Source organism: Parasteatoda tepidariorum, chromosome 9, assembly GCF_982258835.1.
Source record: "Parasteatoda tepidariorum strain Cologne lab strain chromosome 9, Ptep-v5.0, whole genome shotgun sequence".
NCBI lineage: Eukaryota > Metazoa > Arthropoda > Arachnida > Araneae > Theridiidae > Parasteatoda > Parasteatoda tepidariorum.
The window spans coordinates 95,768,695-95,785,157 of NC_141763.1; the positions used below are offsets into that span (position 1 = coordinate 95,768,695).

Here is a 16,463-nt window from a genome sequence, read left to right on the forward strand (position 1 = left end):
GCTCTTAATTTCACCAAAACTGTAACTTTTCTTTATATTGATGTTTAGCGCCATTTTTAGAATTAACATAGATCGCGTTGATTAAATATTAGGCAAAAGTTAACATAGCAAAAAAGAAAATTGTTGCATATTTGCAACAGCTATAAAAATAACATAATATTTATGAAGAAGCATAATTTCAGGGGAGGGCAAAGCCTACGAAAAAATATCCTTACCATTGTTTTTCGCCTAGCAAAATTAAAAAGCCAGAGTTTAATCTTATACTAGAAACAAAGCTATCATTTTAAACTAAATATACAATCTGGTCATGAGGATTCATCTGGTTTAGAACGAACAAAAAGTTAAGCGTGGTAATTTTCCCTTCATGAAAATCATCATAATCCGTTGCAAGTTAAGAAAAGACCATTGCGGTATAGGATTTAATTAATCAACCGGGACTGCATATAGTTCTGTTTTATTACGTTGCCAAATTATACAAATATGCGTTTAATATTTGTATAATTTGTATAATTTGTAAATTATTTCGATAAATAAGGAGAACACTCGTTCTTGAAAAAGGAACAACTATATGACATTGTAAGAGCATTGGATTCAATTGAACCAATAAAAATGGCGCGTCTTATGCTGACATGCCCTTAACAAATCAAATGCGAAATAAAGTATTTTTATTTTTGCTTTACTGTAGAAGAAAATCGTCAGCAAGAAGTAATATTTATTAGTCTTTCATCAGTTTTTTTCAATGTGAACAGAAGGACATAAATTATTACGACTATTATTAATATCATTTTTATAAATTCTTATTTCTTGTGTAATTGATTGTTGTTGTTAATAACTATTATTATTATTAATAAGAAAGTAAGCAATAAGAAGACTGTTCAACGTCGTTTACTTTTAAATTTCAGCTTTATTTTCTCAGACTAGTTTTTAAAGATTTTAATGATTTTTTTCGGTAATCAATCTTAACGCAGATTGGTAATCAATCTCAGGGTAATCAATCTAAACTCTTAAAAGCAGAAAGTTTATTAAACATATTTTACGTATTTTTTACATTATTTTATATTAATTTAGGACAAAATAATTTTTTTTTTCATATTACACATATTAATAATTTATGGTAATGAAATTCAACATGAAATACCGGCTCCTTTTTTGAAGGTAAAATCTTTCAAACAATGATATTTCAAATTTGCACTTAATTGTAGTTATTTAGATCTAAGAGAAACAGTTATTTATCATTGAAATTTCTTCAATTTACAAAAATAATTCTTGATAAAATCAATCTTGATAATAAATTTCAATCGATTAATTCTTGATAACTTTTTGAATATAAAAAAGAAATTAAAACCACTTTTTTTCCATTTACAGTTTTTTTAAACAATTATTAGACTGTTTTTTTATAATTAAAAATTTCAAAATATATTTTTCTTATTAATTAGAATGTCAGAAAAAAAGATACACCGCATCCCATGAGCGTCAAAGAGTTAATGTTCTTACAAGAACCAACTCTTAAATTGTTTCTCTTACAAATGAAAATCATAATCGAATCAGTAATTTTATAAAGTGTTTATAATTTAGAAAACAAATTTTAAACATGTTGCTTCATTCAATTTTTCGAACTTAATATTTTTGGGCTTAATTATTTTAAATAGTTGCTTTAATGGGACTACTCCGCGGAAAATAAAAACATCAACAGGAAATAAAAAAAAATTTTAATGTATCAAAATATGTGACTTTATTCGTTTCTTTAAAATCCACTTGCAGTACTTTTCTCTTATAGGTACTTGATTTCATTTTCTGATTTAATTTCAGACATTAAATAATTTTTAAAGCTTAATTTAGATATTTTTTGATTTAATGTTAGACATATTTTAAATTAATTTTAGGGATTTTTACTTTGTTTCTGAAAAACCGAATATCAGAAAAAGGAAACAAAAAGTAAGAGCATTTAAGTTATGTATAAATTTTTAAAACGTTTATTAAATCTACAGCATTTAAAGATACAAATTTCTAACATCTTGAATATTTTTAGTCATGTCGGAAATAAAAAATTCAATTTTTATAAATATATAGGAATAAAGAAAGTTTCAAAAGTAAAGCTGAACACATGGAAAATATTTGATAAAAGAAATTTCGTTTTCTTTATCTTCTAATCTTTCAAAGACGCCAGTTTTTATAATACATTTCATTCTCCAATTTTTAATTTTTTAATCTTAAAAATTTTGTTTTAAGTCTTTATTTTTGCAAGTATTCATTAACATTTCAACTGCATGCAATTGATGAATACGCTGTAAACTTCACAATTCATTACTCATTTATTTCTAGTCATTTGTCATTCATTTAAAATCTCATTTTCTGCTCATTTTTTTCCCTGACAGCTTTTTATTGATAATTAATGACATTTTCTTTGTAGAACTTTTTTTTTATTATGTCATTTACGAGTTCGCGTGAAAAAAATATCGGTAAAGCAATCAAGTATTTTACAAGTCTATTCGATTCAAAGAGCTTGCCCATTATCTGATGAAAACGTACATGGGTTTATATTTTTTAATAATCTTTTTGAGTTAAGGGAAAATGGCGTTTCGAAGTTAATTTTTTATTCTCTAATTGAACAATCGTATCTATTTATCGAAAAAGTTTTTCCAGTTTACATTTAAAACTTTACCTTCGATAACAGATGTCCCAACATAATTTAAATTGTTCGATAAAATCGATGCAGCCAAAATAATTGTATAATATTGATTTTTAATATACTATAGAACTTTTTGTGTAAAACTGGTGTAGTCGGGTATAAACTGGTTATTTTGCAAATTGTTTAATTTTAATAATAATTTATAATTGATTTACACTTGGAGAAATTATTTAAGGATTCTTTTAAATGTTGAAACCTTTAATGATATTTAAATACTTAAAAGAAGTAAGTAAAAACTTGATTAAAATTTTATATAATTCAACAATGCTAAAAAAATATCAAGGCAAAAAAAATCATGATAAAAAGATTACAAAAACTGAATTTTGATGCCCATAAGAATTTTTATTTTCAATAATATTAACTTTTGAGTATATAATATATCACTTTAAATGTATTTTAATGTCTTTAATTTCTAGATTGAATTTTTTTATAGTTTGATTTTGGTGTGACTAAAATACTAACTAATTTCGAGTATTTTTAAAACATTTTTAGTATTCATTTAAAAATATTTTATTTTATTAAATTAACTGTATTTTCACAGTAATAAACTGAAAATGGTTGTTAAGATCTGCTCATTATATGGGGTTCTTTTTTCATTTGAAAGCAATTTCCAAATTATTAAATAAAATTAGATACATCTCGAATTTCTTTACTAATTCTTTATAACATGCAATTGAATAACTAAATGAAACTAGAATATCTATTTTACCTTTAAATGTTTAACGAAAATGTCATATCTAAACCTTCTCTTTTTTAAAACATAAGAAATGTTTTTTTTATATACATATACATATTAACTATTTATATATTCACCCTAAGAATTCCTTACTCAAGAAAATAATATCACTGAATCATGAATAAAACAGGATTTCAACAATGCTTTTAAGACTTCAATAAAATCCTTTTTTATGTTTGTCAATTACAATATTAGTTTCTTCGCCAAACAGTGCCAAAAAAGAAGATGTCGCATCTGTTTCTGAATATTCGTGTAACGAATAAACGTACTCTCTATATATCGGTTTATTAAGTCTCCTGACATATGCTGTTTTTTTTTGTTGTTGTTTTTATTCTTTTTTTATGTCCCTCCGCACAGATGCTTAGCATCGATTTCTCGCTACCGCAAATACCCATAATGCATCATTCGCTAAAGATCAATGGAAACTAAAAATGCGATATAAGAAACCCTCTCTACACTGTTCCTTAGGGAGATGATCTCTGATGGATTCATATGTATCATTAAATCCTATTTACATCACCCCTCTTCCCTCAAAATGTTTCAATGCCATTTCAACGGAATGACTTTTGTTTTGATTCGTATTTTATGAAAAAGTTTCAGTTTCGGGATATGGCAACAAGGAATGGAACGGTATACCCATGCTTCACAAATTGCCCATTTTCAATTGTAATGTTTGATAAGTATGATGGCTTGTCATGCTCTTTCTTTCAACGTTGAAAAAGAATCGAAATGTGAACTGTGAAAAAAATAATTTAAGGTATTTTGTATTCAGAGGTGTTTCATGAATAAATAATACATAGCCACATACATTTTATATGCGAATTTCAGTTAGTCTATTACCTTAATCGTTTAAAATTTACATGTAGTTTTCAATGTGAATAAAAGAAATTAGTATTTAATTAATATTAATTAATTATCGCCATATCAAAAAAGTAAAAATTGCTAGTTACATTAGAACATTCGAAGCAAACGAATAACAATAAAAACTTTCTATCTATAAACAACTCGTATTCTTTATATATTGCGCAGAAGTTATTTTAAAATTAAAAGATTTTCCTCCATTTTAAGTATTAAGAAATCTACAATTTTCTTCTCTAGTTTAAAATTCAATTCAAAATTATTCATTTGAAGTTTTTGTAGGTGTAAAAGAGTTTATTAAATGCATTTTTGCCTTGAAAAAACTGTAAAAGCCATTACTTCCAACACCGCTGTTTTGGGCGCTCAACATAATATTGCATTTTGATTTGCTGACTGCAGATTGATTTGCAGAAACTTACAATTTTCTTCTTTTATGATCAAAATTGTTTATAATTTTAGAATAGTTTTTGTTGTTAAATAGATAAAATTTATTATTACATTAATAATAACCAAATTTTGAAGTATCAAAACAATAAAAAATAGCTAGTTGCAAACTAATAACAATAAAAATTCTAAATTTATACAAATTTTATTTTTTATATACGCCCCAGAAATAATTTTAAAATTGTCTCTAGAAAGTATTTTAAAATTGAAGAATTTTACTTTAAGTATAAAGAAGTCAAAAATTTTCTTCTCCCTAGATCAAAATCATTTAAAAAATTTTGTAAGTGCAAAAAAAACTATTAAACTTATTTTTACATTAAAATAATTGTAAAAGTCATTACTTCCAACAACGCTGCTTTGGGTGCTCAACATAATACAGCATTTTGCTATGCTGCGCAAAAACCATTAAACTTAGAAATTTGAAATTATGAAAGTGTATGGCAAAATGTAAGGGAATAGGATGAAACGTTTACACCCAACAATTAGTTTAAGAATTTTCAACTGCTAAGACCTGTATTAAAAATTACCATTCTGGCCGCTCTACAGCTTGCGAAAATCTCACTAAAGAATTGAAATTTGACGTGGGGAAAAAAACCATGTTTATTTCTGAACTTCACATGAGTTTTTATTTCTTTCAAAATTCCAACGTGTGAGTAAGTTTTTGCAATTTAAAAGCTTATTATCTGTTTAATTTTTCCTTTCTTTTCTTCGTTTTCCCTTTATTGCATCCATTTTTGAAGAAAATTTTTTTGTATCTTTCACCGGATTTTTATTTTACAAGATCGCGTTTGAGGTAACAAACACGAAAACTGCAAAATGAGAAAAGAAGAAGTAGATTAAAAGGAAAGAGCTTAAATGTTGCTAGATATAAATCTTAACATTTATAATGACATTTTTAAAAATATAAAAATCTTAATTCAAGAGATATTGTTTATTTGCATCTCGACCCGCCCTATTTAAGGGCATACGAGAGTAGATACATCAGAAATTATATCGAGAACAGTATAAAAAGAATAAAACACAAGCGACCAACAGTTAAAAACATGACTCTAAATCCAGCCAACACGTGGAAAATCACAAAGATCATAATTAAAAGAGTAAAAACATAAAAGTGAATAAAACACGCATATCGTGCGTGGTAAAAGCAATGCATAAAAGTAAAATATTACAATCAGAACAAATTGGAAAAAAACTAGCAGTTAAAAACATGACTCAAAACCAAGTCACACATGGACAAAAATGATCAAATTAACAATAAAAGTAAGTAGAGCGCCGATTATCCGAACCCTTATTATCCGAACGTCCAATTATCCGAACTATGTCTGAATTATTTTTTTTTATTTTCATTATTATTTTTTTTAAAAGTTTGGAATACTTTTTAAACTATCGACAATTTTTCTAAATTAAGAATAATAAACAATATCCCCTACATCTGAAGACCATATTTAATTTACAGCCTTTTTAGCAGTTTTCTTACAGTAGCCATACATACATGTATTGTGATACAGTTAAACCTACATACCCCTTTAGCCCTTTACAACTGAAAATGCTCTTCCAAGAATGCGAGCTTCATTTTGATAATCTACAATGGTTGGAATGCAGAAGGAGTTTATGAATAGATAAGTGCTGAAGTTCTATAATAGGGGGATTGGTAGTTGTCACTTATGGTTAATGATTAGTGATTACAGTGCTTGGAATCTTAAATCTTGGAATAAAATTCTCAACAAAAAAACAAACGAAACTGAAGTTTCTGAACCAGTAGATCTTTCGGATGAAAATGATGAAATTGTTGCTGAAATTTTGAAGGAAAATCAGAACTCCACAGACGAAGAGGAAGAAGTAGGTGATCAAGTTCAAGATAGTGGACCTTCTCATATAGAGGCATGCAATTCATTAGATTTTGCAATGAATTGGCTAAAACGTCAAAATGATGTTGATTCAGTTCGGTTGATTTATTTGAAAAGAATAAGGAATATATGGCTGCTCAAAAAAAAAATGCATCTTCTTTTAAAAGAAATCTTTGCTGGATTTCTTTTGCAATAAAAAATAATGAAAAATTTGGTAAAATCAGTAATTGACAAAAAAATTATAAAAAACTGAAATATGATAAAAATAATTCAAAATAAAAAAAAGAAATTTAAAAAAATTCATTAAAAATATTTAAAAGTTGAAAAAAAAACCCTTTTAAACACGCCAGAGCTATTCTGCCAGTCCTAAGCCTACAAAAGGTGCGAAAGGAAGTTGGTGCATAAATAATAATCATTTACATTAGATTTTAAACAACTTTCCAATTATCCGAACTTTTCATTATCCGAACCATGTTCGGTCCCGAGCAGTTCGGATAATCGGCGCTCTACATAAAAAGTGTAGTGAAAGTTTGAGACACCCAATTTGGATTGCGGGGGAGTGTCAAAAGATTTAAAAACCTTCTGTTGTAACAGAACAAGCTTTGTTAAGGAGTAAAATTACTTATCATCGATTGAGCCACACAATCCACACAGTAAAAAAAAAAGAAGAAGAAAAATGGTTTCTCACAATTAAGCAACAATCTGTCGAAATAGCTCCAAAGCATATATAGTCGAATTTGAAAACCCCATGCATTCCTTATTGAGCATTTACCGAACAGGTATTTATTATTGAGCCTTTTGAGTATGTCACTATACTCAATAATGAACACATGAGGTTTTCAAATTTGACTATATTTGTTTTGGAGCTATTTTGGCATATTTTTGTTTAAATTTAAGAAACTGTTTTTTACAGTGTATATTCCTAAATTTACTGCTTTTCAAGTAACTTTTATTTCCTTCTAAATCTAGGTAATTTTTCTTTATTTTTCTACTATTAATATAACAAAATATTTTTACATGAAGTTGCACTAGCTATGTACATCTTATTAAGAAAATGTTCTTTGTTTTTGTAGAAAGTAACGCTACTACGGGGTTTGGTAATCATAAACTAAAATTCTATTGCGATTTAAATTTCTTCTGAATCTATACTTAATTTCTAACAGAAAGGCCTGATTAAAAATGCGATGTTGCAAAACTAAAACACTATTAATCGTGCTGGAATCTGTATTTTACTTGTCAGAGTCAGTTTTATAAATCAGAGTCCTTCTTTCATCGATTCAAATAAAATCACGTTTATTTTTCCTGCGTCCTAACAACCCAATACTTGGAATATAATGAAGTGCCAAATATTTGTCTTTGGATGTTTCAAATGTTGACTCTTTTTTTCTTTACAGTGCCGCCAGGGGGTAAGGCCATGAAGGCCGTTGCCATGGATACAGCGGAGGACAGCATCAGCCAAACTAGTGATGAACAGCTGGTCTCTCTGCAAATATACGTTCCTGAACTTGTCGTACAGGTAGGGGCCTTTCAGAAAATTTAATAGTTTTTTTTTCTCGATACTTTGAGACTAATATTCCAGCATTTATTTATATTGTTGATCAATATTAATTAGAACTGTGTGTAATTGTAATTAGAAGTATATATAATTATAATTATAAGTAACTAAACAATTTTAATGATCAATTTTATAAAAAAAATAGTGCCGTTACAAATAGCATCTTAGACGAATAGTGAATATTGTTATATAAAAAAAACTATTTACCTGCAGTTGAATATTTGTTCCAAAATGAAAAGATTTTTTCTATCTTCTTCTCCTCTCTGTATCAGGTTTAAAGATAATTTTTTTAAACCACACTAATAAAATTCTAAATCAAAATTGGGCTGACAATATATTTTATCACTGTCAAGCCTAATTATTAATAGAAAAAATTAAATATATAATTAGGAAAAAGAATTTTCATCAAGAAATATTTTTATTGTTCTGTCTATATACACACATATATATATATATATATATATATATATATATATATATATACATATATATATATATATATATATATATATATATATATATATATATATATATATATATATATATATATATATATATATATATATATATATATATATATATATATATATATATATATATATATATATATATATATATATATATATATATATATATATATATATATATATATATATATATATGTATATATTAGAAAGGATTATCAGAAAGTTAAAAGCCGATTACCAGCAATATTCGTGGATAATCAAACTAAATTCGATGGTTTTTCTCCCCGCCTTTGTCATTAAAGTCACAATAGATTTGGATGTTGCTTTGGCTCCTTTTCACTAAAATTTTAATTTTTTAAACCTGATGTGTATATTTTTTTTAATTTAATTTTTTCAAAAATTCCAACCCATATGAAGGGTCTAGATTTCCCAATAGCAGGCTTAACATTACATAAAACGGGTTATAATTTGAAGTAAAAATGAATTTTATGTTAAATACTTTTAAAATTTTTTAAAATAACTTTTTTGCAGAAATGTATGCAGTTCAACCGAGAAGAACTAATATGGGACGTAAAGAATCAAATTTTGGCAGCTCTTCCGAAAGTAAGACACATTTTTTTATCTCTTATTTTTTTTCATTCTCATTTTTCTTATTTTCGTCATCAAAAGTACTCGTTGTATGAGAAGTTTTGTACTGCTGATCAAAAAGTACTCGAAATTGGAGCATCCGAATTTATTTTATTTCATTCAAAATAGTTATCTGTGTTTTCATTACACTCTTACCAACGTTTTTTCTAATCATCAAAACTTACGTTTGATGATAATTTTTGATCAAAAATAATAATCGTTACGATTACTTCTGATTTGATTTCATTACTTCTGAACAAAATAATCATCATCATGATTATTTTTGATTTGACTTCATTATTTTTGAACGAAAATAATCATCAATGATTATTTTTGAGTTGATCTTCATCAAATAATTTTTGTAAGAGAGTAGAAGAGGTATAAAGTTCGTAGCGAAAAGAGACAGCGAATCAGAGTTTGTAGCGAATTTTCTTTTTTGTAGCGAATTACCGCTCTCAATACAATGGCCACGAAGAGACAGCTTTAACCAAGAATCAGAAAAAGCCTCCCGGTGTTATATTAGGAGAATACGGTACATGCGAGGTTGTATTGGTTGAATGCTTAGATAAAATTGACAAATTGACGAAACATGAAATTGCGTTACCATGGTACCAAATTCAAGAGGTTTTCGCTACATTTTAGGTCGCTTTCGATGCATTGTTTTATTCAAAAGCCATAAAACACTCAAATACTAATCTTTATTGACTGCCTGGAGGAAATCGCCAAGATATCATCAAGCAGGAAGTCATATTAACTCAACATCGGGACAATCAGGGAAAAAATGAATATTACTTTGATTTTAGCCAGTCTTTGGCGTGCTTTTTTGATCTTGTCAATGGGAAACAATTTCGTGTTTTCTGTTGCATAAGTCATGTTTCATAAAGTTGCGGTCATGAGTCATAAGATCATGTTTTTTTTTTAATTTTTTCTCCACTGTAACTCAATCACTGTAGCAAAAATAATTTGAGTCAAATTGATAACATTAAAATTAATTTTAAAATCAACCGCCCTCTCCCCCCCGAAGATTTAATTGCTCTTTTGCTCCAAATTTGGTGTTTTTTTTATTTATAATTTCATTTTATAAAATAAGAATAATTTTTTTATCTGCGAAACACATCATGACGTCATCTACGAGTGAAGATTTTATTACAAACTAGCCGCCTAAGGCGGCCAGCTGTCCGCCACGCTATGTTTCTTGGGCCCTAGCACTGCTAGTAGAGACACGATCCTCTTCCAATCCTCTTTGACGTTTCTAAGGTGTTTCTCAGGCCCTAACACTGCTAGTTGAGACACGATCCTCTTCTAATCTTCCTTGACGTTTCTCTGATACTTCTTGGTCTCTAGAATTGCCTGTCGAAATTCGGTCATGTTCCATCCTTCTTTGACATTCCACAGACGTTTCTTGGGCCCTTCTTCTTCTTTGAGAATCTCTTAATATCTTTTTCCTTGACAAAATACAAAGTTTTTTGGAAGGCGGTTCTGCCATGTCAGTAATCAGGTTTTTAAGAAGTCAACGAATACTTTAGAACAACAATTACAATGAAAACAAATCATGAAACTTCAATATTAAAATCTAAGTGCTTACCTGCAAACTGAAACTTTCTGAAAATAACTAATTACATTTAATAAAAACTATTAAAATAAAGAATCGAAAAACCAAAGAGATCCAAGGTAAGTGTGATCGTTCCTTCAAAAACAATTAAATTCCTATTTTACATATTATATAGCTACAATGCTTAAGAAAAAAAAAACTAAAATGCTAAATACATGAAAAGAACACGAAAACGAATTAATTTTTTATGGTATCAATTTCTATTTCTACATAATTTTTCATGGTATCAATTTCTATTTCTATATCGCTACAAAAATTATCGTCTTCGTTTAAGGAAAAAAAAAATAAAGCGTGGAAAGAAGAAGAAAAACTTATTATAACAATTATGAACAGCGACAAATATATCAAAGCGAAGCGTTCTATTTACGTATCGAATATGTTGCCACATTTTTAATACAAAAGTTAAATTTTTCTCCACTTTGATAAATGTAAACTAATGCGAACCTTACAATTAAATTATTAATTCCTTCGTATATTATTGGTTTAAGTTGTCGAAAATTAATATTTCAATTGTAAGGTTCGCATTAGCATACATTTATAAGAGTGGAGAAAAGTATATGCAATTTTTAATAGTTTTTTGAATATGGCTTTTTGAAGACGAAAAAGCATAGATTTTCTTACAAAATGACTGATAACTAAAAAAATAATCCAAATTTTTGAAAAATAAAAATAAATACTTCTTTATTATGTCAAAACACAATTATGTGCGGAGTTTCGTGCCTGGGTGAGGCTTCTGGGGCGATATATTGTGATTACAGACAGACACACACAGCCGCGTTTATTATTATGTATAGATTTCGATAAATTTAATATGATATTCTGAGATAATTTTAGTCTTACGCATTTGAGTGATCACTTTTTAAAAAGTTGCATGATAGCATGTTACCATGTCATCACTTTTAACGCGCTCGATTGCAGATTTCCTTCAAATCTATGTGGTGCATCGGCAGTTATTGCTACTTATTTTTTCTTACGGTTTTGAATATTTAGATATATTTAATATGATATTTTTACGACACTCGAAATTTGAACCAAGCATTTGAGTAATCACTAATATTGCTGCGATGAGGAAAATTCGAATCACACAATGACTGACATAATTTCATCACTTTTCGTTCAATTTTTCAACAGTTATAATTACTGGTGACAGTTATTACATTATTATAGCTACTGATTTTTAAAATCCTGAGATTTTTTAATGCTATACTATTTATAACAACACGCGAATCTCGAATCGTGATTTTAAATAATGACTTTTTGACGATTCCGATTTTTCGAGTTGTTTCTTCGTAAATTCACATTGTTTTGTCTCAGATATCTTTTTCGGCAGTTTCTGCCCGGATATTATGATTTTCATAAACTATCAGATTTTTTTTTAAATGCAATTACGACTCGCTCTCAAGAAATACTTTGACTACATTAATTAAAATATTTTTTTAGTAAAATTTATTCAATTTTTTTCTATCAGTTTCAGAACAGTTTAGTGCTATACGGCTTCCGTAAGATCTATTTTTTTTCTTTTATGAAACTCTAAATTTATTGCTTGTATGTGTGCATAAATATATTAATTTTGATTGTTTAATCTATCTTCTAGGAGTTGAAGGAAGGCTTCAACTATGGATTATTTTGTCCTCCAGTAAATGGAAGGGCGGGAAAATTTCTGGACGAAGAGCGCCCTCTGGCGGATTATCCTTTTGCCGACAATTCGGCTTACGTCGAAGTAAGAAAACTACAATATAATCAAAATTACATCAAGTTAATAGTTGAAAATGTATATTAAGGTAAAATTTATAAATAAATGAATACGAAACGTTAATTTTTAATATACTGACAGAAGAATAGACTTAAGAATATCTAAACCATTCTAAAACTTTTTAAAAAAAGATTAAAATTCTTACAGTTAAAAAGTTTAGTGTCTCAAACTACTTGCCGTGTAAAGTTTCTGGTGCCTTAAGCAAAATTAACAATCGCCACCAGCATAAAGGCAACTCGAAGAACAAAACACTGTGAACCAATCCAAATTTTTTTCTTTGTTATTAGCATTTTATTATTATTGTTATTTCATTATTATTATTATTACTATATTATTATTACTATTACTATTATTATAATATTATTATATTATTTAATTGTTATTATTTTATTATAGTTTTATTCTTATTTTTTATAAATATTTAATTATAATGAATATTTTAGTATAATCTAATAATTAATTTATTTTATGCTTGTTTTTTTTAAAAACTTTTTCGTTACTTTGCAAAAAAAATTTGTAGATTTTTCCAAACTAAACAGACCTTGATTAAAACAAAGATGTCCTATACTAATAATAACAACAATGAAAAATTCTCAATTCTTAAGGAAGTGGTCACATGCTTTGAAATGTTGCTACTATTAAAAATGCTGCAATTAGCAACTGGTCAGAATTAAAATTTCCTATTTTTTCTCCATACTCGAATACATGTGATAAACATTGTGCTATTATTATTATAGAATCAATAATTCAAATTAAAAGTTTCAAACTATGACTTTTTCCCTTTCTTCCTTATAGTTAAGGTATAAGAGGAGAATTTATAAAATCAACATGGAAGAAAAACAGCTCAAACAATTGCACAGTAGAGTAAGTTTTTATTACTTTATTTTATACATCTTTTTACAGTATCCACTAATGCATATATCCGTTAATATATATATATATATATATATATATATATATATATATATATATATATATATATATATATATATATATATATATATATATATATATATATATATATATATATATATATATATATATATATATATATATATATATATATATATATATATATATATATATATATATATATATATATATATATATATATATATATATATATATATATATTGCTTCACTGCTTGAAGTGTATACACTTTCACTGAGAATGCTAAGCCATCAGTCTTATGACTGATTGAAAGGGGGTGATTCCTCAATGTAATTCTTAAACAAATGTAAAATGACTCCATTTGTTTTAGGCCAATCTTCGTAGGCTCTTGGATCACGTTCACAACAACAACGTGGAAAAAATTACAAAGATGTGCTCCAGAGGTTTGGATCCCAACTTCCATTGTCAAGAAACGGGAGGTAACAGTTTTGTTTTTTCTTCTCTAAGCATTTGTATTCTTAATTTAGGTTGAAAAAACATTCCAATCCGTTACCTATTATTTTTATTTTATGAACTATCTTTGAGCTTGAAATTATAAGAAGATTTTGTTTTCCATTTCGTCTAAGAAAATCTATCAAAAAAATCATTTCTGTTTTATGTTTGCAATTAAACCATTTACTAATGTTGCGCGGGTTGGGATAGCCTGGTTGGTAGGATGTTAGACTCGTGAAGAATCTCTGTGTATTAAATGGTGAGAGGTGCACGTTAAATCTGTCTAGGTCATGAAGTCCTACGAGTTTTCATTACAAATCAATACCTCTGGGGTCATCTCCGGATGGAGGAAAGAATGAGTCCTCCAAGTGAAGCGGGTGGTGACTGTTGTGTGTAGCAAAATTGCAATCTTGGCAATAAATATCGCCATTGAAAAACAAGAAGCACAACCTTTACCTTAAAAATTCTCTGGATTTCAAGCAGGCTTGTTGATATTGGCAAGTGGCATTTGCAACAACAGCAACATAACATTAATGTTATAACTGCATACTTATAAGCAAATTATTCAATTTTAAAAAGATAAAAATTTTTTAAAAAAATTTTTGGGTCTTCTACACTTCCTCCGATTTTCATTAAAGTATAGTTAGTAATTTTTTTTATTTATTTAAAGACAGTCTTGTAAATTTAGTAAAGTATAGTTTGTGCATGTAACGCATATTTTTAATTTTACTTCATAAGCTTTAATTTTTTTCAAAAATTTGAAAACTCCGTGTCACGGTTGTAAACAGTCAGTTTTTAATCATTAAAAAAGAACTTATGCATTTGTACAAATTAATGGAAATTTGAGTAAGTGTTAATAACAAAGTTATCTTAACAGAAATTATTAAGCCTTGCATGATTTGTTTTATTAGCTAAGTTAAATACTTTTAAAATTTGCAAATGACAATCCTAAAATGATATAACTTGCGCATTTCTTCCATTCTATTTCTTTTCCTATTAAATTTTAAAAAAAATGTCCATAAATATTTCATGGTCGAATAGTTTCTGAGTTCTCACGTATTTTTAAAATTCGTATGTATTTTTAAAATGATGTATGTCGTATCACGTGCCGCATTTTTAAAATTTGAATTCTCGACAACTATTCGATTGATCTATCCAAATTTTGCGTTTTGTCATTTGCACAAACATTTTTCGATTTACTCAGAATATTTTCGAGGTAAGGAGAAATACACAATCAGTAATTAACATTAAGGGCTTTAACTTTCTTTTTCATTTTTTATGATAAAATAATCACAAAAACCAAAATGGAAAAGGTTATTAATAGAAAAGTTGTATTGTAATGCTGGTAAAGAAAATCATGCCACTCAAACCCAGAAAATAAAAATTTAAAGCTATTTTCTGAGGTTGTGTTTCTTAGTATCAATTTGAAATGAAAGTGTTAAATTTTAAAACTAATCAAATATAAATATTAAATTAATACGATCTCAATTTACTCACAAACTGAGTAAGTTTATAAAATATTAAACTTTACTTTTTTCAGCAGAATTAGTTTTAAATTGACTTTTACTTTCTTCAAGTAACTGAAACATTTAATGCAAATAATATTAAAATGCATTTGACTTTTTAGCATATTGAAAATGTGAAAAAAATGTGCAAATACTGTTATATTTTTTTTGAGAAATGTAGAAAAAGTGACTGTTAAGGGTGTTTATTGCTTAACACTCTCTACAATGGCTATCAATATTAAAGCCCTGGATACTTAGATAACGAATAGCTTGTTCACCAGGAGTTGGGACTTGGCTCCGCCTTCATCACGTGGTATGCGACGCTACTATTTCGCTATTTTTGGGAGAAAGTTGTGAGCAATCCTGAAGAAGGCTGCTATTTGGCGATCGTATCGCAAAAATATTTATTTCGTAAACTATATCTGCATTTTTTTAACATTAAATATTTCATAAATTTGATGATATGTAGCTCCATTTCTTATGATATTTCTTTCTTTTGAGTGAATAGTTTGTCCTTTTGGAGACATTTTGGTAGGAAAACAGCTGTTTTTAAATTTAAAATATATTTAATTAGCTAGAGAAACGAAAGGTATAATAGCAGATGATAAAGCGAAGTAAGTGACAGAATAAGATGTCACTGTTTGTGGTTGGCGCGCAGTAAGGGTTGTCTCAATTTCAAGAGCGGAGATGTTTCTCTTCTTACTCCCGCGCTGAAATGAACTCTGCGTCCGATGAGGTGGAGCCAAGTGCCAACTCCTGGTGAGCAAACTGTAGCGATATACCGCTATCTTTTTAAATGTAACTCTCTTGAAACCGCAACTTGCAATATAGATATACTGAGTTCCCATTCTTTTTATTGATTAATATCTTCATATTCTTAAAGATAACTTAAATAGTTAATATTTTTTCTTTTAATTCTTTATTTTCCTTCTGAAATTATATATTTTGTTTTTTATTCCATTCAGGAAAAATAATGGCTTATCTAT

The 16,463-nt window shown here is 27.6% G+C and overlaps 1 protein-coding gene across 4 annotated transcripts in view; it reads left to right on the forward strand.

Moving 5' to 3' along the window:
- The window catches only part of LOC107445300 (uncharacterized), a 107,119-nt gene that overhangs the window by 37,928 nt on the left and 52,728 nt on the right, over window positions 1–16,463 (forward strand). For all 4 annotated transcript variants that reach the window (XM_087152433.1, XM_087152432.1, XM_087152431.1 and 1 more), the window contains exons 2-6: window positions 7,969–8,090; window positions 9,128–9,199; window positions 12,430–12,555; window positions 13,384–13,452; window positions 13,851–13,959. In XM_087152433.1, the coding sequence (XP_087008559.1) occupies window positions 7,989–8,090; window positions 9,128–9,199; window positions 12,430–12,555; window positions 13,384–13,452; window positions 13,851–13,959 (478 nt within the window). In that variant the 5' untranslated portion in view covers window positions 7,969–7,988. The remainder of the gene's footprint in view (window positions 1–7,968; window positions 8,091–9,127; window positions 9,200–12,429; window positions 12,556–13,383; window positions 13,453–13,850; window positions 13,960–16,463) is intronic.